Source organism: Thunnus thynnus, chromosome 20, assembly GCF_963924715.1.
Source record: "Thunnus thynnus chromosome 20, fThuThy2.1, whole genome shotgun sequence".
In the NCBI taxonomy this organism is placed as follows: domain Eukaryota; kingdom Metazoa; phylum Chordata; class Actinopteri; order Scombriformes; family Scombridae; genus Thunnus; species Thunnus thynnus.
In genome coordinates this window covers 11393597-11416900 of record NC_089536.1, presented here as the reverse complement: position 1 = coordinate 11416900, position 23304 = coordinate 11393597, and the positions used below count along the sequence as shown (strand labels likewise).

General features: G+C 38.9%; 3 protein-coding genes across 4 annotated transcripts; all 3 read right to left on the bottom strand.

The window, feature by feature from the left end:
- Positions 1-1203: 1203 nt before the first annotated feature.
- On the bottom strand, positions 1204-15073 carry sec31b (SEC31 homolog B, COPII coat complex component). Of its 2 annotated transcripts, XM_067577013.1 has the most exons (27): positions 14921-15073; positions 14112-14222; positions 12601-12724; positions 11373-11568; positions 11161-11256; positions 10378-10518; positions 9735-9877; positions 9539-9638; positions 9268-9429; positions 8903-9055; positions 8562-8792; positions 8394-8468; positions 8185-8277; positions 7963-8080; positions 7644-7822; positions 7401-7527; positions 7070-7215; positions 6621-6794; positions 6391-6516; positions 6088-6271; positions 5611-6003; positions 5416-5454; positions 4669-4727; positions 3997-4122; positions 3777-3896; positions 3593-3664; positions 1204-2688 (listed from the first exon to the last, which is right to left on the bottom strand). In XM_067577013.1, exons 2-27 carry the CDS (start codon positions 14188-14190, stop codon positions 2509-2511), a joined length of 3636 nt encoding a protein of 1211 aa, XP_067433114.1. In that variant the 5' UTR covers positions 14191-14222; positions 14921-15073; the 3' UTR covers positions 1204-2508. The 2 variants fall into 2 exon arrangements, with proteins under 2 accessions (XP_067433114.1, XP_067433115.1); XM_067577014.1 differs by lacking the exons at positions 12601-12724; positions 14112-14222; positions 14921-15073 and adding an exon at positions 12443-12456.
- A 1660-nt stretch (positions 15074-16733) lies between these two features.
- On the bottom strand, positions 16734-20075 carry ndufb8 (NADH:ubiquinone oxidoreductase subunit B8). The gene is made up of 5 exons (XM_067577016.1): positions 19916-20075; positions 19552-19678; positions 19251-19350; positions 18371-18526; positions 16734-16893 (listed from the first exon to the last, which is right to left on the bottom strand). Exons 1-5 carry the CDS (start codon positions 20004-20006, stop codon positions 16801-16803), a joined length of 567 nt encoding a protein of 188 aa, XP_067433117.1. The 5' UTR covers positions 20007-20075; the 3' UTR covers positions 16734-16800.
- Positions 20076-20747: 672 nt separating this feature from the next.
- On the bottom strand, positions 20748-23017 carry gpx9 (glutathione peroxidase 9). The gene is made up of 5 exons (XM_067577017.1): positions 21992-23017; positions 21768-21861; positions 21155-21285; positions 20935-21065; positions 20748-20836 (listed from the first exon to the last, which is right to left on the bottom strand). Exons 1-5 carry the CDS (start codon positions 22121-22123, stop codon positions 20779-20781), a joined length of 546 nt encoding a protein of 181 aa, XP_067433118.1. The 5' UTR covers positions 22124-23017; the 3' UTR covers positions 20748-20778.
- Positions 23018-23304: the final 287 nt, after the last annotated feature.

The window sequence follows — 23304 nt, the reverse complement described above, 5'->3', positions numbered from 1 at the left end:
CTGTGCCAGCTTGCAAACTGACAATGCACAGCAGCAATACTGCCTCGGGATTTGACAGTGAATTAAATGAATGAGTTATGAAACGCTCCTCGAAGTCTACAGGAAACTCTGCTGACTTTGGTGCGTTCAAGTGCTTTTGGTGAAAATAGGAAAAATGAAACTACAGGAAAAGTACTTTACCTGTGGGTGTTCTGTATAGAAAACAATATAATTGCCGTTACAGCCTTTGTGTAAGAATTGAACAGTGCCACTGAAAAGATTAGCCAATGCCTGCATGTTAAACAGATGCCATCTACTGATCAAAATGGAAACTGCCTAGAAATAGGATATCCCAAAAAGGATGTCACAAAAAAGTCACAATATGTGATAATACAATGGCTTGCATTCAAAATGTTACTAAAATAAAGAAGTATTATCAGCAAAATCTACTTAAAAATGTTATACACACACATATATATACATTGTTTTATTGGATATTTTTGATGCATTCATGTGTAAGCAGCATTTTAATGTTGGTGGTTGGGATGGTTGTGTTTCTTAAAGTCCCCGACCACTCAAAGTGATGTTATTTGGATGTTTGAGCTTCACTGTGCAGTTTGACACTATATTTTTTCACATTCATCTGCTGAAGGTGGAAAATCTCTCAGTGCTCACCTTACATGACACGACTAGTTTGGAAGCCAATAGTGGTGTGACGTGTGCACTTAAACTGAGAATGGACTTTTTAATAAAGAAGACATCCAGTGGGCTAAACTTTAGAAACAAAATAATATTTGTATTGTCATAGATTCTGGTGGTTTTAGTGAGGGAAGAGAATGTAATTTTAAGATTTTTTAACTAAATAATTGAACTTTTTTTTGGAAAAATCATATCTGGAAGGGCATTTTGTCCTCTACTTACACTGTTGGTTGATTCAACTTTTAAAAATGCATCATAATTTATTATTTGTCGATCATGTTTTTGTGTGTAAAATCTGAATCTGCAAGTGACAACAGCTGTCAAATAAATGTAGTGGAGTTAAAAGCACATTTCCCTCTGCAATTTATTTGAGTATAAGTATAAAGCATAACAATAAATATGGAAATACTCTTCTCCTTCATGAAAGTGGGATTTGCATTTGCATTTGAGCTCAGTGTTCCTGCCTGTGTATTCAATTTTTTGTGAGGTTTAATTGATACATTTGAAGAATTAATCGAGACTGGAAACTTTAGAAGTGAAATTTTATTTGAAAAAAAGATACCGAAATGAGTAAAGTAAGCAACATGGATTGTATAAATATCTGTGCAACCAAAATGAGCACACTGAGGCACTTTACTGCCTTCTGCTGCCATGATACACCAAACTATCCAGCTTTATGTCCAGCTACAAACCTCAGAATATCAGATTTATTCAGTCATCAGTTCATTTAAGTTGGTATAATTGTATGATCTAATCTAAAACAAGTATGACTTTGAAAAACAAAAATGCAATTCCGAGTTAGAAAAGGAGAGGATGCGGCCTGTAAAAGCATCTTTAAACAGAAGGAGAGGGGTTAACACGGAGGATGCAGATTTCAAATAATTTGCAGTTCAACATAAATTAATATAATTTTTGTTTATGAGCTGCCATGTGAGCTCAGCAGTCAGTTTAAGAGTTCACATAAGAAACATGCACACAGAAGCAAGTTTGAAGGTAAAGACTCAGTCATTCACAGTCTCAGTGCTAATCGGGGTTTAACATAAAATGGGGAAGAAAATAAAACAGCAACTTGACAATCACTGTATGACATTCTTCTGCAGTGCTTTGGCCCAAAAACCTTCATGGCACAATTCACTGGACACAATCAGTTACAGCAGGTGAAGAGTACAATTGGTACTTACAGTATGTTACAAATGTTCTCGATGTTTGTCGTGAAATATCAGAGTATCAGTCGGTTTCTCCCTCGATCAAAGTACTCCGACATACAGATGTAAAGTGCACCCCAAATTTTATTCTCACAATTTTTCACCCCTACTTAATATGTAGGAGCTGATAGTCCCAGATGTTTTGTTTCTGCAGTTGGGGTGCTGTTTGTATTAAACCAAAAAAAAAATTCACCTATGGGGGTCGACGTCTGCAGATGTGAGGGGAGAAATACGCAGTAATGACGTAGACTACAAAACTGTACCTACTTGTACGACCGCATGACCTTGATTCAAACTTTGCACCATTTGCTCTTTTTATATTACATCAACTGTTGAATTTACACAGAATCACAACTTTCAGAATACATTCATCTTATCGTAAAATTACCACAGCAACATTGACAAATCTCTACAAAACATCCACCTCGCTGCCCCAAATCAGCCAAATCCTTAGGAAGGAATACGTAAGGAGTGATGAAGACTACAATCTGCAATATCATCTGTAATTATTCTCATTATCAAAGCACGTCATTATGTCAAAAAAAAAAGAGGAAATAAATACATATATAACAATATGATAACACTGAAGTCTGGCGGGCGGTGTCTCCATGGGGGAAGGGGGGGTTTAGACGCCCAGCTTGTTGGCGATGGTCATGACCACTTTGAGGATGGGCATGAAGGCGGAGATCTCGCTGAAGTTGCTGCTGCTGACCACCTGGGTGTGGACCTCCAGACCCCGCTGGTAGTTCTGGTTTGCCACGCAGCGGCCGATCTCGTGGAGCCCGTTCAGGATGTTGTGGGAGAGCTAAAAAAAAAAAAAAAAAAAATTGGCAGAGAAACAATATTAGATGTTATGCGTCATTTGATCTGCCTGCTCTGAAATAGAGCTACCGCAACTAATGATTAGTTTCATCATCTGTTAATCTTTCCATTATTTTTAACGATTTGGTTGATGTATATCACAAATTCTCAGAGTGCTTAGTGTTGTATTCAAATAGTTTGTTTTGTCTAACCAGCTGTCCAAATCTTCTATGTATTCAATTCAATTCAAATTTGTGATTTGTTGACTTCAACCAGCTCAACATACAAAAACTACTATGACTGAAAATCTGTGATGAAGTTTTACAAGGCAACTTCTCTGAATACAAATCTTATTCACTGCTGTTCTACAAATTGTTTTCTCAATTACCTCGACTGGTATATAGTTTCAATTCTATCTGTCCAGGTTTTTAGATATCTGTCGCAGACTTCACCCCAATACATAGAGGCAAATGTTATTTTATGCTTTAAAAAAGTACAGCTGAATTGTGTCTTTACAAAAACAATGTCCTGAATCCTCTGGATAACCCACAGACCTCACTGTCAACTACTTCTATATATAGAATAGAGGGGAAAGTTTTTTTTGTGATTTATGTGAACTGAACATTTCAGTTTTGTCCCTGAGGACAGAAAATATCTCTCCCATGACGTACCTAACTGCAGAATTTCATTTGGACAAACAGGACAAATCTGTGTGGTTTCAATTAGAAGGAATGTGAAACTCTTTTGATTTGTGATTGAAGCTAATGAGTGTCTTTTGATCTGAAGGCACAGTCCCAAGTCCACTTTTAAACTTCAGCACAGGGCTGAGAACATTCAGTTTTATTTTTAATTGTTTTTCTTTATCTGACTGTTAAGAACTGAACTTTGTTTGCATAATAATTCCTTACCGACTGCTCTCTCAGCTTGTCATACAGGAATCCCAAACGTTTGGCTGCATCATCAAGTTTTCTTTTTGTTTGCTGAAAAAGGCAATATTTTTGGTCACTTCATATTTAATAAAACAAAACTTTTTTCCTTCCATCATAACAAGCACAATCTGGATTACGCCACAGACTGTACTGTGAGACTTACTGGGTCTCCTGCTGCTAGCTGGCAGCGCTGCACCAGGCTGTCAAAGGTGGATTTGAGGACCATGTGCTCAGTGGGGATTTCTTTCTGCTCCACCCTCTCTGCTGGCAGCTGCTGAAGGAGCTGAGGAAAACAAGTACACAGACACACGGTTGCTGTTGACATGTTTGCTGTGTGCGTTACTGCTGAGAATAGAGATAACAACCCCTTGTCAAACACTAACCTGCACGCTGGGCTCCTGAGGGGCTCCGGGGGGGACTTGGGCGTGTTCGTGCGTCTGAGGGGCCTCCCCAGCGAATCCCATCACAGGGACAGTGATGGGAGTTGGTGGAGTGTAGTTATCAGGGACCTGTGTACACACAACAGTAACACAAGTACAGTTAATGAGAGGAAGGTTAGAAAACACAGAGACAGAGCGGTGATCAGCAGTTTAGATCTGATTACATTACGTGATTTTTTGGGCCACAGAAACTAGATGTTTGGCTCCAGTTAGCTAGTTGCTAACTTTATTTTAAGAATGATTGAATATGAAATTATTGGACTATGCTCTTGAAGGCTTGACTTCACAGCACTACTGCACAGCAGGGACTGTCTATCCTCTCAGGAGGATATTCAACCATGTCATGTAATGTTTATGTTAAAAGTTCCTACAAGAGTTTGTGATAGAAATGTAAAAACAAGTATTTTCTGCTCATTGTCATGCTCTAAGTTTGATTTAATTCAATCTGTGCCCACAAGAGTTGATTAAGACTGAATCGCTTACACTTGCTGAATGTATTCATTCTAATTTAACATCCTTTAAAAAGGGAATTGGTTGAAGTGGCAAATTATTAAGAAGTCAGGAACTGATTCTTGCTGGAGACTGTTTTTGATAATTAGGGTTAGGTAGGGTTACCTTCTTCTTCCTGGGTCCACCTCGTACTGCTGGTGGGTCATTCCAGCCTTCTTGAGATCCTAAATCAGAAGACAAAGAGTGACAATTAGAATGACTAATGGCATTTTCTACTACTCCTAGTCACACTCACGCGGTGAAAGATTGTCTATGTGAGACAATCTCTTTGAGCCAAGGTTAGTCAACATGGCAAAAATGCTTTAAGTAAGAACTTGCCAGATATGCAACAGATTCTGGCAGTTAATGCAGAAACAAAACCGCAAATATGGCAAAAAGTGTTCAGGCAACATTCTTATATCACTCAACAGCAACAACAGCCCACTGCTGAACATTTATGAGCGCCTCATACATACCTTTTTGATCACAAACATGTATCTATCATTTGCAAATGTTGTAAAACATCTTAATACACTTTCATGACTGTGGATGTTATCTGCAAGGGCCTGACAATGTATGATCCAAAATAAAATAAAAAATACAGTATTTTGTTTCAAGCAGCATAAGCAAACACCACTGAACACACAATAGGTGACCAGAAAAGTATAGAAACGCTGTACACAGGATTACAATCCAATACAACTGATTGAAAAACTACAACTAAAGTAATACTTTCAACAAAAACTCAGGTAGAATTTTATTGCACGGATGTTGTATTGCATTGTATTAAGCTGTACTGGTATTTCTATTTTTATGGTTACTCAGTGTAGGTTTCAGTGAACTCTTATTCCATTGCAACCCTAACCCTGTCACCTTCATATTCACACTGGGAACTCAGCCAGGGAAAGTATCCTGCAAGTCAAATGAGGGGGACAGATGAATACGATTCATCGTTCATGAATATAATTAGACACAGATTCCTGCTAACATCTCTCATGCTGTGTAGACGAGAAATTATTTCATGTAATTGTGCTCTTTTGACTATAAAGTGACCAACATGGCATCTACCTGTAGGAGGAGGAGCGACAGCAGGGGCACTGAAGGGCTTCACAGCAGGAGCTCCAGGGCCTCCCTGTGGATACCCTGAACCGGGAGGAGCATAAGGACCAGGTGCCATGGAGGGTGCAGGCACCTGGTGGCCCCCTGGGTACATGGGAACTGGGGCTCCAGGCTGGGAGCTGGGTGGCATGGGGACTGATGGCAAAGAGGTAGACGGCATGAAGCTTGTCGGTGGAACCCCGGGGCTGGGCATGGGGGGCATGCCTCCGGTAATCGTCGACGAAGGCTGTAGCATAGGTCCAGATAAGTTAGCCGCTGGCATAGCAGGACCTGGAGGAGGGAAGGCTGAGGGTCCGCCGACAGACAAGGGCTGAGGCTGGAATGGTTGATGAGGAAGGAAACCTGGAAAAGGACACAAATATCACTACGTCAAATCAAAGCAGCCTGACATAATCGAAAGTAGAATACAAATAGTCAGCATCAAACCTGGGGCAGGAGCAGGATGTTGGGGGTAGGAAGGCCTCATGGCAGGGCGGGTCACACTGGGCGGCAGTACATGAGAAGAAGGTGGCAGGCCGGGCCCAGTGTTGGCTGGAACACCTTGAGAGTTGAACATTGATGGCAGAGGAGGTGCAACCACCTGAGAAGGAGCAGAAGGCTGGCGCTGACCCTAAGGTTGGGAGGAATAAAAACAAAATCACAAAATGGTTTAAAAGAATTCATAACTGGAAGATAATCTAACAAAATATATGAATGATTTAATGCTTTCAGTTGCTAATAAATTTATACCATAATTTGTGCTTTTGGTGCATTAGGCTGAGCAGCAGGAGTGGGCTTGGAGTTTGGAGGCTGCTGTCCAACGGCAGCCTCTCCCTGAGCATGGAACAGCCTGTTCCTCAACATCGTGATCCCAGGCTGGGGAGACAAAATGGAGCACAAACAAGTGTGTTTATTACAATCCAGAAAGAAAAAAAACTATGAATCTGGTGTTGGAAATGAGGTTGTTTTTTGTTTCTTACTTGGTCTGAGTTCTCAGGCAGGTAGGTCATAGCAGTGGTCAGGCTGCCCTCTGCAGCCAGGATGCCGGCATAGCAAGTTAGCTTCTCAGCCAGGATGGGGCTCTGGACTGCCACCTCGCTGTTGCGGAGGCGTTCAATTGACTTACGTAGCATCATGACTTTCTCAACCAGATCCTGAAAAATAAAAATGGAAACGACAGAACAACACGTCAAATTAAAAAAGTAACAGATCAATTTCTCCAAGGTTATTATTCTACTCTACTATTCAGAAAAATGTTGCAAATAAGCACTCCAAAGAGCTTCTTGATCATTTTTGAGTACATTTCATTTTTATGAGCACATAAGCGCCACATATTTTAATTTTGCTGTTGTGCTAACATGCATGTGCTTGGTGCAACAGGTACAAATGTAGTTAAAAAACAACGCCCAGATTAAAAAAAAGATTATACCTCTAGACCAAGAGGGGAGGAGCAGTCTCTATGCAAGGCCCAGCACTCCACCAGCTTCTCGATGTTCCCAGAACAGATGTAACACAGACAGGCCTGAAGGCAGCGCTTCTCTGTCCCCTCATGCTCCAACCGGCCTCCCAGGGTATCTACCGAGAAGATTTACAGATTTGAAAATGTTGAAAAACAGCAGGAGGGTTAACATGAGAAATGAGCTCAGACAGAAATGTTATTCAGCAAGTAAAACAGGTACTGATAAAAACGGTGCAATTCTCCCGGAAGCGAGGCAAGTCGCAGCATGATCGATGTGCTGCTTCGCTTGTGAGCAACCTACCACACAGACGGGCGAAGTCTTCAGGGTGAGCGTAAGTCAGCAGAGCAGCGAGAGCCTCCTTCCAATTATCCAGCTCACAGCTTTGCACAATGTCCCTCCAGTTCTGGGTCACCACTGATGATATAAGCTAGAGTTGAGGACAAAATAATGAAATAAAGTTATATACAGCTTCAACATTTCCCCCCCTGTGACTGTACCAACCAGACATCAATCAAAGAAATGTAGTAACATCAACTTTCTCACCATTGAAATGCTGTTCTTTTGCTTGCTTAAGTATTTTTGCTGAGTCTTCTTGAGCAGCTCCTCTCCTCCACTGATGGATAGCAGGATTGCTTCAGCGTAGCGACCGTCGTTAAGACACAGATCCACAGCTCCCTCAAAGTTACCGACTAGCAGTGCCTGGCTAATCAAACCATCGGTATCTTCAAAAGAACAACGTGATTAGCCATGAACCCCGAAACGCACAATACAGTTACATTTGCAATAATGACAAACAATGTCAAGGTGTTAAACATGTAAATAGAGCTAATGTGTTTTTAATCACATGATTAAATGTGTTTACCACATGATACAGGGATCTGGAAATTGGAGACTTCTTTTGGTGTCTGACTGAAGAAGTCGGCTGGAGAAACTGAACCTGATGTTCTGGCATCAGCAACTGAAGCTGCTTCATCAGACCTCTGTAAAGACAAAAAAATAGAGTATTTAACATTAATCAGGAGCAGCAAAACCAATGACCAAAAAGATTTAAAAATAAATACTTTGCTTCTGAAGAATAGCTGACCTCAGTGGAGAGTTGAAGCATCTTTTTTGCCAAGTCTTCAGCGTCTACTGCATGTCCATTGGGTTGAAAATTCTTCCCCAGGCATTTTGAAATCTGAAAAAACACAACAGTTTCACAGATAAGACACAGAATGTGATTCAGAGGTACGATACATGCTTACAAATGTTGCTAATAGCTATAATTACAACAGCTTCTCAGAGGAAGAATACCTTTTTGTCCAATTCATCTTTACTGAAACCCAAGAGTCTGAGGAATTTAATGCGAGCTTCATCCTCAAAATTAACCTGTAAAACAGAGACAGTGAATTAGCTTAAAAATACACACTGGGTGACAGATTTAATGTTGTTTCTCCATATCAAGAGGACATGAGGGCCCACCAGAAGGAACTTCCATATATCCTGCTCAGCGTCTGATGTGGCGTTCTGAATCTTGGCCTGGCAGTAATTGTTGAAAGAACCTGACTGCAGCGCCACCTGCAGCTCCCTGGAGCGCTGTAGGAACTCGGTCTCCGTGGTGACCTGGCTCACAAACACCTGCCTGGGGACGGGCTGGGGGCTCTGCACTGGAGGCATCTTGGGATTCTCAAAGGTTATTAGTTTCCCACCAAACTGAAACACAAGAAAACAACAGGTCAGCCATAAATGAAAAGAGTTGGGAAATTTTTAGCAAAGCCCTTTCTATTAAGATGATTGTAGAACGTTTTTAGCCTTGCACTTACAGCAAAGGAAGCCCCCACTGGCCTGCGCACCCACTTAGGTGGCTTCTTCAGAGGGGGAACTATGGTATCCTGCACTGTAGGCTGAGGAACTTGCAGGGGAGGGAGCACCTGCCCTGTACCAAAGGGATCCATTGAATCAAATGAGGAGGATATCTGTTAAATAAAATGTTAAATGTTAAAGCAAGCACAACTCTCTGGACGAAATTCCACACAGTAATTAAACTCTTTTCCAAATTAAATGTACATGTCCAAAAAGTAGTTCACTGTCAATCCCTTCACACAAGCACCACCTTGTGGACAAACTATACAGCTGAGCATACAGCCTTTGGGATTGAATACATCACATAAGACAGAACAGCCGCTACCTTATCAGCTGTGCTTTGCTGCTGAGCCTTCAAGCTCCCTCCCATCACAGAGTAAACAGTGATTTTCCCATCAAACGAGGCGGCTGAAAGCAGAGCTGGATTCCTGGGACACCACTGGACGTCAAAGCACCACTGGTTCGTTGTCGGAAGCTCATAGATGACCTAAAATTAAAATCACTCTTGTAAGGATCAACTGTATTATCGTCAAACCACATTAATGGAGGTGAGGTAATTCAGAGATGACAGAGAAGCAGCAATTAATCTCATATACCTCTCCAGTGTTTGGGTTCCAGCAGAGGATCCGGTTGTCTTTAGCACTACTCAGTAGGAGCTCAGAGTCAGCCTGACTCCAGGATATGGACAGAATTCCCCTGTTAGAAAATAACAACAGAAGGCACATGCTGTATATTCTGCAAGATGACCAAAATACAGAGAATAGTGCGACACACAAACTGCTTAAGTCTTACCTTGTGTGATTCTCAAGGACTTTAAGGGGTGATGTGGCAAAACGGAGGTCCCACATCTGGAGGACTGGCATTCGGTCATCTTCGGAGGCCAACACCAACTGAGTAGCCACATCAGGGTGCCAGAGCATCCCTGAACAGTGCATCTGAACACACAGAACAGATGAGACTTACAATGATTAAAAGGGATTTTCTATACATCAACTTATTCATTTATCTCATTCCTCTATCGGTTCTCACCATTTTCTAATGAGGTAGTGAGACTTTTATAGAGGTAGTAAGTGGTTTAGTAAGTAGCTATAATGAAAAACAGGCCAAGTAAAGTTATTTCAGTTGCTGCAGTTTAGTTTTGCTTGTATGCTTAACCCTCTCTCTTTCTCTCTCACTATTGTCTCTTGCTTATTTTCTAAAGAGAAGTATATGTTGCTTTCATTTTGTAAGAGAGATTGCACCTGAACCAAAACATGTGTGATTTGTGCACAGAAAAACAGACGGCGTCTAGTAAAAGCAGACAGCAGCGTCCATTCCAAGGGATCGTCCCCCAACAGGAGATTAACATTACTGATTGATCAAGGAAGGACAAATTTGCAATTAACTGACAGAAGGTAACTTTGGACTTGCTGTGTTTTGTTTTAAAGCCACCAACCCTGTTGCTGTGGTCACTGATCTTGATGATAGGCTCGTTCTTTCTTAGGTCCCACACAACTGCTTTCCCGCTGGGGTTGGCGGAGGCCAGGATGTGCTGAACCTGTCGGTTCCAGGACACGACACTGATGTCTTCAGCAGGCTGAAAGGAGAGGTAGAGGCTGTTACTGACAAAAAAAAAAAAAATCAAGCAGTGAGTCTGAAACACAAAGATCCCTAATATTCAAATAATGATACATCAGGCCTATGCCATAAAAACAGTGATGGCACCGATTCAAAATTGCCATCCAGATCTAGCTACTAAGAATGAAGTTGGATCAAGGTCAGACTGCATGTGCCAAATCCAGTAGTTGTTACACAGATGTATCAAAAAGGCCATCTTATATGGTCATAATTAAATATTGTATTGATTTTATGAAATTATTCAATTAAATTAAAGAGGATTCATTAAATTCCTTTCAAACATTACAATTTCATAAAATAAAATGTCTAAGTAACAAGTCAGCATCATTTCCATAACCTAAAAGGCAATTACAGCCACCGCACAACAAATGGAAACCATAAACAAATACCTTGTGGCTCATTCTTAACTCAACATGAAACTAACTTAACATGAAACTACAAAGGTTTAGAAACAAGCTGCCTGTTGAAGATTGTGGTTTCTTTTTTATGTTTTTGACTCAAACAGTAAATAGGTCGAGATCAAAACAAGAAGTCAGCTCAGCCCTAAAAACAAACATACGGAAACTTCATAAACCCTGTGATCATTGCATCATGTACCCACCTGTGCCTTTGCTCCTGGTGTCATTGGACTGCTGAAGTTGTTTAGATCCCAGATATATATCTCTGAATCATTCGCTCCTGATGCGAGGAGATTACTCTGAGAGAAATTGAGAAAGATGAATTATGTTAAGTACAGTACAAATAATTCAAATGGATGTGTTTCTGTATTAACTGTCTCTAATCACACGGAAAGATTTGACTGTAGACATTTACCTGAAAAGGGTTGAAATCAAGCGCTCGGACAGGTCCTGTATGTTTGTCAGACTGTCCCACTACTGTCTCAGCTCCAGAGTTCATTATGGCCTCTGGGTTATATACAGTTAATGTGCCATTTTCACTGCCACCAACCAGTCTCCCTCCTGTACCGTCTGCTCCCATTCCAAAATTCACCCACACAATACTGTGCAACCTGTGGAAGAGGAAAAGCATTGTGAGTTTTAAGTATATGACACATATGGCATAGTGACGATCCAACCTGGAGTTCACTGCATCCTTTCTAGCTATGGATTGAATACTGATACAAAAGCTATATGCTTCATCTCTCTAACTCTTTGCCTTTTACACTAACATCAATCATTATTTATTGAAAACAGTGGAAATCAAAGGGGTGCAGGCCAAAAACAGGTAATGTAAAAGAATTCAAAATTAATTTAGAGTGCAAAAAGGCCCTTTACATTTCAAAATCGGCCATAATTTCATACAAATGGTGCGTAAAAGCAAACATATTATATGCTTCTCCCAAATGCTGGAGATTTCTCCTTGGATCTTGATGTGCATAAACAACATAATAATATATATTTGAGGTAAAATTTTACTTGCTACCTTGTAGAAAAATATGTTCAATATACGTACAAACCTTAAATAAAGCTTGTAACATGTAGATATAACCCTGCAATAACACCTACCATTATGAATATTATAATATTCTTTTTTTTTAAACTGTTTTGTGAGGTGTTGTTGATTCTTTATGCTCATTTTGGAAGCTGTAGTTGTGAAAAACTGATTGACTGAAAAGCACTGATTTATTCTGACAGTTCTTTCTAATATCCCATAAAAATCAACAAGGTTAGACTAAATATCGGATACAGTATAACACAATACAAATCAACAGCACAACAGCTTTAACTGACTGTAAAACTGAGCTTGTTAAATCGAAAAGCTAAGCAAAATATCAAAGCACTCACATCCTAACAGTAGCCAATACAGACACTGGTAAAACAATAATGACTTACAATCCTGCCAACAAAATGTATCTTGCAATTGCATCATCTCATATAGTTTACCTGTTTGAGGTGGGTAGTGAGCTAAATATCTAAGCTAAGCAAAATATCAAAGCACTCACATCCTAACAGTAGCCAATACAGACACTGGTAAAACAATAATGACTTACAATCCTGCCAACAAAATGTATCTTGCAATTGCATCATCTCATATAGTTTACCTGTTTGAGGTGGGTAGTGACCCTTTAAGCTGCATGTCCAGAGAGGGATCAGAAAAATCCACCTCAAATATCTCCAGGGCTGCTGTGGTGTTGAAAGAGGCATCCAGCTGTTGTGCTGATGTGCCTATTCAATGATAAGAAGAATCAGACAATGGTGGAATGTAACTAAGTACTTTTATTCAAGTACTGTATGTAAGTACAATTTTAAGGTACTTTTACTTTACTTGAGTATCTTCACTTTATGCTACTTTATACTTCCACTCTGCTACATTTCAGAGGGAAATATTGTACTTTGTACTCCACTACATTTATTTGACTGCTTTAGTTACTTTTCAGATGAATATTTTACATAAAATAACATAATAACACAATTATAAACGACACTGCATTATTAAAGATTAAACCAGTGGTTCACAAACTGTTTGGTAGCGGCCCCTTACAAAATATCAGTGTGCATTTCTGTCTCCTTGTCATGTTTCAGATCTATGAGCTGTGAGACATTTCCCCTCATGGATTCAAATAAATAACTGTTTGAGGCCTATAGAGGTAACACTCTCCCAATATTTCACAAAAATGCAAAGATTAAAGAAAAATTCTGAACAATAAATCCAAATTTATGTAAAACTACATGTTTTTTTTCTTCTTTGCTACACAATCTATCATCTCAACACCCCTCAGATTTATCTTGTGACCCTTACAAAGCAGTTCAAACTATCTCCACCCCAAGCAGCTACAAAAAAATACTACTTATGCATTGACTCATCAGTATTTATAATGTAATTTGCAAAATGTATTTAACATATAAGATACATTATAAAATACATGCTATACACAGCCTGATTTTTGAGTAAAATTAGTACTTTTATTTTAGTACTTGAAGTAATACCTCTATACTTATACTTTAGTATAAGATTTTAAATGCAGGACTTTTACTTGGTATGGAGTATTTCTACATTGTCATATTGATACTTTTATTTAAAGTCCCCCTCCACTTAAAAATATGTTTTTCTTCTTGTTCCTACAGTAGCATGTTTGAGCTGCACTGGAGAATGATGCATGTGTAGAGTTTGACTGGAAGTGAAAACAGTCACATTCATCTGCTGAAAGTGGAAAGTTTCTCTGTGGTCATTGAAAATCCCATTTAGTTTCAAGCCAATTCTGGTCCAATATTCAACCTACACAAGTGTGATGTGTAAACTTGAAGTGCACATACACTGAGAATGAACTACAGTGAAGTAGGAGACATCTTGCGTCTATCAGTTAACTTTGATTTTTTGTGGAAAAAAACTTATCAGACACACATTATTGTGCCAAGCAGTTTATATGTCTTAATAAACATCTGGAGGGGGTCTTTACATAAAGGATCTGTGCGTTTCTTCCATCACTGGAATCAGAACAAGTTAAATCACTCAACCAATGCAACTAAAAGCATATATACATAGAGGAAGATGTGATTTGTAAACAGTCATTTGGTTTAAGGGAGATAGTGAAGAGTGGTTTATTATATCTACCTAAGGCCAGGTAGATAGGATGGTGCCCGGCAGGACTCCACGCCTGGTGGGCAGTCCTCTGGATCTCCTTCAGCCTCATCTTCCTCTACAGGTGTGTACAAGTTTCAAATCCTGGACAAAGGAATTTCAATAATGACACACTGGTTTACTTCTTACAATCACTGTTGTTTGTGACACACAAACCTTCACTTACATCTCAAACATTCATAGTTTCTACCTTGAAACCGGGTGCCACCCATACTGACAGACTGCCTCAGACTATTTCCTGAAATTGCTGGCTAACGTTAACTTACCAAACCGTTCACCCCTAAAGCTTCCACCCGTGTTACAATATATTTACTATGCCAGCATTAACTGTATGATGACGACATCTTAGTGAATTAAACCTACGCACCGGTGACATTATCTACATTGAACCGTAGCCACTTGTAAAATAATTAATCATTAGCCTGGGTTAACTAAAGTGTAGCTAACAGTTTAGCATTTCGCAAACATTATCGCTAGCTTTAACGTTGTAACTCACACCGAAAATCTGGTTGCAGCCATTTTTAGTTTTATTACCCCCACAGTTTGAAGGGAACTGATACTTTTATACTCATATGAGCTATCGATATCAGTTAGTTTTATCTTGCCATCAGTGCCTGGCCGTTTAATCCCAGTACTTAATCACATCCTATGTTTCTGCCAGCTAACAAGCAAGCGAACAGCCACCACCCTTGTAACCTATTTCAACAGAAAAGAGAAGCATTATGTATCAGATACGTTTAAACCCAGCAAAAAAGATGAATATGGTTTAGAAAACAACTCACGTCAACTGTCTATATCACCACCCGACTGCCCGCATTCACAACCCGGACTGCTTGTGTGTTAGCTGCTTATCATCAGCCAAGCTAACAGCTTAGCATTCGGTGGATTCCGACCAAAGTGCTTTGCCGTGTTGTCACTACGCTACGGTAGCCGGCACGGACATTTCTCGTTCGATCGTGGCCTGAGATAACCCCGATGACACAGTAAACCCAATTAATTTTTTACAAGTCTGTCTCAAACCAACAGTCAGATGCCCAAACGAACATTAATATAGTTTTTCTTGCTTTCAATTATTCCTCCTAGAAGATCCATTCATAATGCACTTACAATGCAAGTGATGGGGCCAAAAATCCACAAGCCTCCTTCTGTGCAAAAATGTACTAAAAAGTTTATTTGAAGCTAATATGAAGCTTCAGCCGTCCAATTGAGTCAAATCGAGTAGATATTTGTCAACATTACAGTCTTTTTAGTGCCAAAGTCCCTCTTTTTGTTATGTCTGTGAAGATTCTCAGTAATCAAGATCATGGTTACTTAAGAGCGCTGAACTGAGGGCAGCTGGACTTGGTTGTAGATACTTGAGGACGTCTCACCTCTCATCCAAGGGGCTTCTTCCTTGAAGAGTATCTGCAAATATCAACAACAAGTATCAAGTCCAGTAACCCTCGATTCAAGCCTTTGGTGTTTTGTTACTATACTTCCACAGCAGCTCAACAAGAAAACACTGTCCGAGGAGACACTTTTTATCTGTAAATATCCACTTGATGTGACTAACTCAGACTGCTGAAGCCTCATATAAGCTTCAGATAAACTTTTAAATGTTTTTGTTTTTTTTTACAAACTGACTGTGGACACTGTGGATTTTGGCTTCCATCACTTACATTGGGTACGCTTACATGCACACTAATATTCCACTATTATTCCGAATATGACAATATTCAGAATTTTGATACTTGTCATGTAAACAACATATTCCGTTTGGATATTCCGAAATAGGCTTTATTGCGAATGTAGCATTTACTAATTAAGACATGTGGGATATTATTGTGCTTTTAGGAGCATTGTTTGGTCATGTATACAGCGCATTCATAATCATGTATGCGCCTCAATTGGGGTTTTTACCGCAGTTTGCGAAACACGGCCCTCTTTCCTGTTTACCCCTGCACATGCAAAACGACACATGCTAGAGCGGGAAGGCAGACAGAGGAGAGGAATGAGAGGAGAGTGGAAAGCTGTTCAGGACGGGTTTTCTCCACGACGGGGAAGGAGGGGATTGGTTATCATCCTGACTAACGGTGACGACTCGGTGTGATGCACCAAACACGCTCAGCGGTGTGGTAAACATCACGGGACACCCTAAGTACTGGATGTGCCTGTAACTATAAAGTCATATCAGTCATATCAATATCACTTATAAATATCAGGCAGCAGCTCACTTATATTTTTCATCTCGCTGGTTTACTTCACTGCCTGCGGAGATCTTGTGATTCCGGTTCCTACTGGAGCAGAAACCCTGAAAACCTCCTGCATGTAAACGGGAATATTAGAGGAATATTCATTTTCATTAGCCATGTAAACAGTTTAGTATGAATCTTGCCTTTTTCGGAATAAGGACAAAAACCGGAATATTTTGTGCATGTAAACGTAGTCAGTGATAGCACATTTGAAGGGGATCTTTTAATAGCCATTATGAATGAACAGGAGGAATGATTAAGTTATTACAGTAGGAAAACCTCTTTCAGTGATCATATGGACACCTGACTGTTGTTCCTGTGGCAGGTTGACTTTCATTCAACACACAAAACAGCAACACAGAGGTAACTGTTAACATAAGTTTTTATTCTTGACAGAAATATATATACACAAGTAGAACAGACTGAAGTCTTTAAATTTCATAATGTTTGACTTCCTCAGGTTCTTTTTCAGGATTTCCTCCTTTCTCCAAGTACAGGTTGTTGTAGGGATACTGTTTCTCTGCCTGGAACAGAAACAAAGGCTTTAATGAAAACGTGCATGTTATTAAATGAAAGACATAATCCAAAACATTTTCTGTACAGGTGGCACAGTACTAAACAGAAGTGACATTAAAACATCGGAAAACTGTTAAAGATATTTTCATGGAACTCATATTTTTCTTGACAGTCTTGCTCACATTGTACTTCAATGATTAAAATCATTTATGTAGAATGAGTGAGATTAAGTGATTGCAAAACCAAAGATAGGACAGCCAGAAAACTGCATAATAACAACAACAGGTCCATGAAATTGTTTAATATAAATAACAAGTCATTGTTATTGGTTGTAAATGATCACATACTGAACATTGTACGTCTACTTGGCTGTCCCTTTGTAAAGCTGAGTAACACTTTACACTATAGTAACTCATTTGTGAGGAGTTACAAAAAAGTCTGAAATCAAACCATCACTCACAAATGTGCATTTGTGTCATAAGCAATAGATTACAAGAAAAAAAACATTTTAAAGATATATCTGTTATATGGAGAATATCAATTTGTTAACTGACTTTCTTTCACAGACAGCTGACCTAAGGGCAAGTCTCAAACTAAGTTTACAAGTTACCGAGACAACTAAATAAAGTTAGGTGAAATATATCCTGAGAGTTGATTAGCAGCTTTCTTCAACTTGCATGAATTCAACATTTTCCTAAATTGGTTATTCACATTTTGTTTTTCAGATTCAAATAAACATACAGGTAATAAAGTAAAACACTCAAAGATGTTTGTAAAACATTCTAATTCTACTGAAATACCTGCAGTACTTGAGAAGAAATTTATAATTATATCTTCAGCCTGAATAATCTGTCATATTCTCCTTAAAAACATTTTGGATAAAGGGTCCAGCTGTCATCCCAAACTGATACAAAATACAACAACATAACACTGTTATGCATAATTACACAGCTCATTAGAAGAACTGTGAACCTTTAAAAATGAATTGAATTCATTTCATTCAGTATTTCCACATGTACCTATTAGAGGTTAAACTTATCTCATATATGTCAAATAAGAAAGAGATTTGAGCTACTCTGCCTAACCATATATTACCCAGTTAATGGTGAGGAATAACACAGTAAGCCGACATGCGCTGTGATTACACCTCTTTCTTTCTTTCTTTGGATCCCCATTAGCACCAGCATAAGCATTGGCTATTCTTCCTGGAGTCCACCACACATACAGTGTATGTATATGTATCTAAGGCACAATTCAGCATGGTATAATAACCATTGCACAAAGAGACTCATTAATCACTTGGGGGTTTTGTATCTGGTCCTGACCTTGTGGTAAGTGCAGGGATTATTAGAATAAATTAAGAAAAAATAAAATAATTTCCCAAGCCAGAGTGTTTTAAACAAGTGTGATGACTAGGCCATTTCACACACTTTGAAAACTAGTTTGTAAAATGAACAATGATTTCAAGCCTTGGTCTGTACTTACAACAGGTTGGTAAGCTGGGAATTTCTCCCCAAGGTAGAACATAAACAACATGAACCCGATGAAACCAAACAGTTGTTTGCACATTGAAGACCAGGACACGGGGCTGGGAGATGTATCCACGCGGTTCCTGATGTACATGTCAAAATCCCAGTGCATCTAAAAATAGAAAGAGAACAATCACTGATGAACTGTTGTGAGCAATCTTATACTGTCAGAACGATTTATTTTGTCATTTTAGTCAACTGATGATTGTACAGAGTCACTGCGTCCTGTTGAGAAAGAACTGCAAACAAGCTAATCTGAACACTGTCTACATACCCAACAGTAAGAGACCCTTTAAAGAGGAATAAAACGATGCACTTAAAAAGTAAAGCAACAATGGTCCTTCCAGACACTCTAGACACGATAATGCATGTATGATCTTTATCAGAGATTATACAATGTTATGTCAGTGTTGTGTCTCTTGACTGCAGCAGTAAAACACTATGAATTGTGTAGAAATGTGCAAATGATCTCTGAATGATATGAAGAAAGATAGAAAACTAAAATCTAGACCCCAAGTGATAATAGATTTTTTAGGCTTACATCAAAGGATGCAAAATCTGATATCGTTTATATAAACACATAATATTAACAAACATTCTGATGATGATCTCTTACTTTTTTTTTTTATTAATAGTGACCATCGACCAAGTTTGTACTAAGTGGGATATTTTATAGTTGATAAATTGACCTGTCAGTGCTTGGTGATGGACAAATTATGTACTGTTTCTAAATGACCTCCAATGTATATCTGCATTTCTGTAATGTACACGCCAATACCAATTTATCTGTGACTTATCTAACAAAACAGTAGGAAATATTATCAGCACTATCTTACCGGCTCTCCCCAGTTCCTCCTCAGGTCAGGGTGGTCCCATTGGTACCAGGGGTCCCTCTCATGCTGAGATCTTGCAGGAAGCTTTGGATAATCACCATAGCTACAAAAACACAAAATGATGGCATATGTCATCTATTTAAATACTGTTGCTGGTGATGATGTCAGTACATCCTTTACGTGTGCATCTGGTAAACATAACCATGAGGACGTTGTACTTTTCCGCATCTGTCTTTGCTCTACAAAGAAATGACGTACAGTTTAAACTACTATGAATGTCAGATTCATTCAGAATAAATCTCACCCCTCGCCTTTGTCGGGATATGGTTCATAGTCCTCAACCCTCATGTTGTACTTCTTTGCTGCAGCAGCTCTCTCCTCAGGGGTATTCGGGAACGGACCAGGTAGACTATCCTTTGACGTAGCAGAAGCTGAAACAACAATCGGTGAATATGTGAATAAAACAGGTCACGCATATAAAGAATTTTGGAAAGAAACAACAATGTTATTCTGCTCGCCTTCACCCTCATTCAGAACAACGGTAGCCGCGTAGCTAACGTTAGCATGTCAAGGTTACGTAAATTCGGGGCTTCAAACTTTAAAAATTTGACACGTATCTTCGGAGAGATTCATCAGACAGCTTTGCAAAATGTTATAGTATAACTGACCTGCTCTACTTCCCGACAGAAGGGCTGGAATACCAGACCCTTTGCCTTTAGAAAGGGCTAGGGCCAACCGCCGGAAACCAACACCAGCCATGTTTACTGGCTGCTGCTGTCGGACAGACTAAGAAGTACGCATGCGCAGGGTTGGAAGTACGGGTCGACATTAGGACCAAATTCTTAAATCTACAGTGTACAACACGTCTACATTGATGTTGTAGTAGTGACTGCTGACTGTGCCGACTATTCTCGATTAGTTGTTTAGACAATGAAATGTTAAAAAAAAAAGCAAAAAATGCATTCATAATTTCTCAGAGGCGACGATGAGGTCTTCAAATTGCTTGTTTGTCTGACTAACAGTCCAAAATGTAAGGATATTCAATAAACTGTCATATATGACAAGGAAGAACAGCAACTGTTCACATTTGAGAAGCTGGAACCATCAGGTTTTTGTTATTTATGCTTGAAAAAAGACTATAACGATTATTTGATAATCAAAATAGTTGCAGATTCATTTTCTGTTGATTGACTAATCATTGCAGTTCTACTGCTGACTGACCCATTATGTCTATTAATTAATTATTAACAGTAATATCAAGAGTGATAACAAAAGAAACTATAAATACATGAGGATTTGTTTTATAGTGTTTAATTCATATTTATTTTTCAGGAGCAGACACCATCACATCAGAGAAAAGTGTGAAAGTGACATGAAAACTCCTCCAGTGGCTGAAGGGAACGTGTTCTCAGAGTGAATGCACTGAAGCTCTGAGTCCTGTTCCACTTCCCATCAGATCCAGCTCAGGGGCACGTATGCATTTACTGGGGGATCGTCACTCTGCCACCAGTGATAAATTAAAGAAAGTCCATCAGAGAAGGTCTGCAATGTCCTTCTCTACTTTCTCAATGGGACAGTGGAGTTCATACCTGCAGCATAGAGAAAACATTAGACCCACTGTAATATGTTAGACCTAATGAAGGGCTTTTGAGATTTATAATTTTAGGTCTATGGCATATGACTTTACCTTCTGAAGGGTATGCCATCTGCAGTAATGAGGAACTTCTCAAAATTCCACCGAATATCATTAACTTTGATTGGGGACCAGTAGAATTTCTTTATATCTCCAATAACAGGGTTCACAAATGGCAAAGATTCCTGTGATGAGAAATGACAGTGTCAGCCTACAAGTGATTCATTCATTAATCCTATATGTATATTTAAATCTTATAGACAAAGCACAATACCTTTAGATAGGTGAAAAGCGGCTCTTCATTTAATCCATTCACCTCAACTTTGCTAAAGACAGGAAACTTTGGCACGAACCCTGCACCAGGTCTCACATACTTCAGAATATTTAAAGTTTCATGATTCACCTCTGTAAAAGTATAAGTAAAGAGTTATTCATGATGTATGTGTCATGAAAACCATAATGTGTGTGTTCAGAAATTTGTGGATTTATACTAAATACATTTACAAAAGTACTGTACTTCTGTACAGGTTTGATGTACTTGTACTCAATTTGAGTATTTCCATTTAACTTTACATTTCTACTTATATATCTACTCCATTACATATTTTACTTGTTGTTCCACTACATCCATTCATTTACAAGATACCTTTCATATTCACATTAAGATTTTCCATACAAAACAAAGAAATATGATGCATTGCTATAGATCAAACTGCCCAACAGTATATGAATATGGATATAATCAAATTAGCTTACATGTTCATGCATCAGCAATAATAATCATACAAAAATGTAATCATAAAACACTGAAAAGGGCAATTCTGTATTATGAGTACTGTGCAGTATATGCTACCTCTGTTAAATTACAAAAGCTTTAATGTACCTACCAGGCGACTGAAGACCAAATTGGTTGCAGGGGAATCCTAGGACAGTGAAGTTGAGGTCACCAAACATTTCCATCAGTGCATTCAGTCGGTGGTACTAAGGAGCGAATGAGGGAAAAGAGCTCAAAATCAAATACCTCTAATAAAAAAAAAATGACTGCACTGGTTATGTGTTATGAGATAATGTGGTCTGACTGTAATCAATCAGTGCTTCTGCAGAACATTACCTCCTCTATTGTTGACCCTCAGAAGGTGGCAACGTTGACGACCAGAAGCACCTTACCCCTGAAGTTACTGAGCGGAACCAGCTGTCCGTCCAGGGTCTCAGCAGAGAAATCATAGATTGATTTATTCGCCATGCCTGGACTTTAGCTTGTATATGGGATTGTAGTCAGTCAAGAGTGAGTATTCACTCAGCTATCCTGTTGGCTCGTCTCATTCTCTGAAACATACCTCATGGGTCAGCAATTGTTCAGCATGACTGACTTCATTGTTCTTCTGGGCAGAGGTGAGTTTGCAGAATGTTCATTTGTTCAACAGATGTAACATAGGAAGCGTGGCTGTTAGGACAGTGACAGCTAATTGGGATTCAAATTAAATGAACAAAATTGACATGTATGGGTCTGAAGAACACAGTAATTTCGCAGCATCCTTTCCTCTTTACTACTGACAGTTACAGAAAGTAGTGTAACATTAAGGGGAGAGCTGCATTAAATAAAATACAGGAGTTTTTACACTCTTTTCTCCAGTTTTTGTGTGTTAATAGTTTTATCACAATGAGACAGACTGTTCATTTTGTTTCTGCAAAGTTAAATCTGTGCAGTGTTTTGTTCTTTAACACAACAGTATTGTTCTATTTTTTAAAAAAAATTCTTTCCTGATCAGATCTATGTACAGGTTACTTTGTAACTACTCATTAAATGTAGGAAAAGACTGCTGACATTATTTTGTGCACAAAAGATAAAAAGTCCAACAGGAAACCGAGCAATTCCGGAAAATATATGATTATAAAGTATAGGAGGTCTAAAAAAACATTCAAAAGAGTTGTTTTAAAAATCCTGAAGGCAAACCAATGTGTTTTTTTCCTCCCGCTTTATTGGCCAAATATTGAAATACACAATACACAAAAACAATATACATATACAGGAAAATCATCACAAAAAACTGTTGAACAATTTCAGAAAGGACATAGAAGGGCATTAAAGGCACAGCACCAAAAAAATGGAATCATGTATTTTAAAAAATCCCCAATACAAATAAGAGAACTGAGGAAAATAAATAAGTAAATAAATAAAGATTACAGGTGTGTAAAATGCCTTTATCATGATCTCTGACGTGAACCCGGAAGGTTGACACTGATGCATTCACTTTACTGCCTCGTAAACGCCAACGTCCATCTTTACAGTAGGCAGAAATCTCCAAAATACGACGCCCTCGACATTCATATAGGTATATCTTTGGTAGAAAGAGACAAGAAATTCACTCCTTATTCACAAGGTGGTGATAATTATTGTTTTAGTTAAGTAAAATGGCACAGAAT